General features: G+C 41.3%; 1 protein-coding gene across 1 annotated transcript; it reads left to right on the forward strand.

Annotated features, from left to right (window-relative positions):
* Window positions 1-174: 174 nt before the first annotated feature.
* On the forward strand, window positions 175-458 carry SARC_18250 (hypothetical protein; the record flags this gene model as incomplete). The annotated part of the gene is made up of 1 exon (XM_014287669.1): window positions 175-458. A coding segment is annotated over one exon (284 nt), but the record flags the coding sequence as incomplete, so codon positions are not given.
* Window positions 459-550: the final 92 nt, after the last annotated feature.

Here is a 550-nt window from a genome sequence, read left to right on the forward strand (position 1 = left end):
ATACATGCATATATACATACATACATACATACATACATACAAATGTATATGTAACCAAACCTATTTATATACATACGTATATATATACATCTGCGCACAAATATATATATATATATATATATTGACATCCGTGATGATCGATTCACTTGCCATAGTCAAGCGCTGGGCATATCAATGGATCTCGGGGATTCCAGTCAACTAAACAACCACCCAGGCGATACGAGCGTAATAGTAAGTGCACGCTCACGACACGCCGATGATACGGCGCAGAGTATGAGTCCCGGACCTGGTTTGGGAGATATGGGAGCAGATGACTACGGGGGCTCAGCCAATGAGAAATATTATATAAATAACACACACGATGATACTGAAGTTTCCGGTGCAAGGATAGGCTTAGATCTGAGTCTGGTTGCGGACACAAGCGCAGATATTGGGGACCGACGAGGGCAATCACAGAAGTATGACATTCATTGGTTTGTTGTTAGTGTTCTTGGAGGTTTGCACATATGTTTTTATAGCATAGAAATATGTGCAAATGTCTGCAGGCAAG

This window comes from Sphaeroforma arctica, assembly GCF_001186125.1.
Source record: "Sphaeroforma arctica JP610 unplaced genomic scaffold supercont1.14858, whole genome shotgun sequence".
Classification (NCBI taxonomy): domain Eukaryota; class Ichthyosporea; order Ichthyophonida; genus Sphaeroforma; species Sphaeroforma arctica.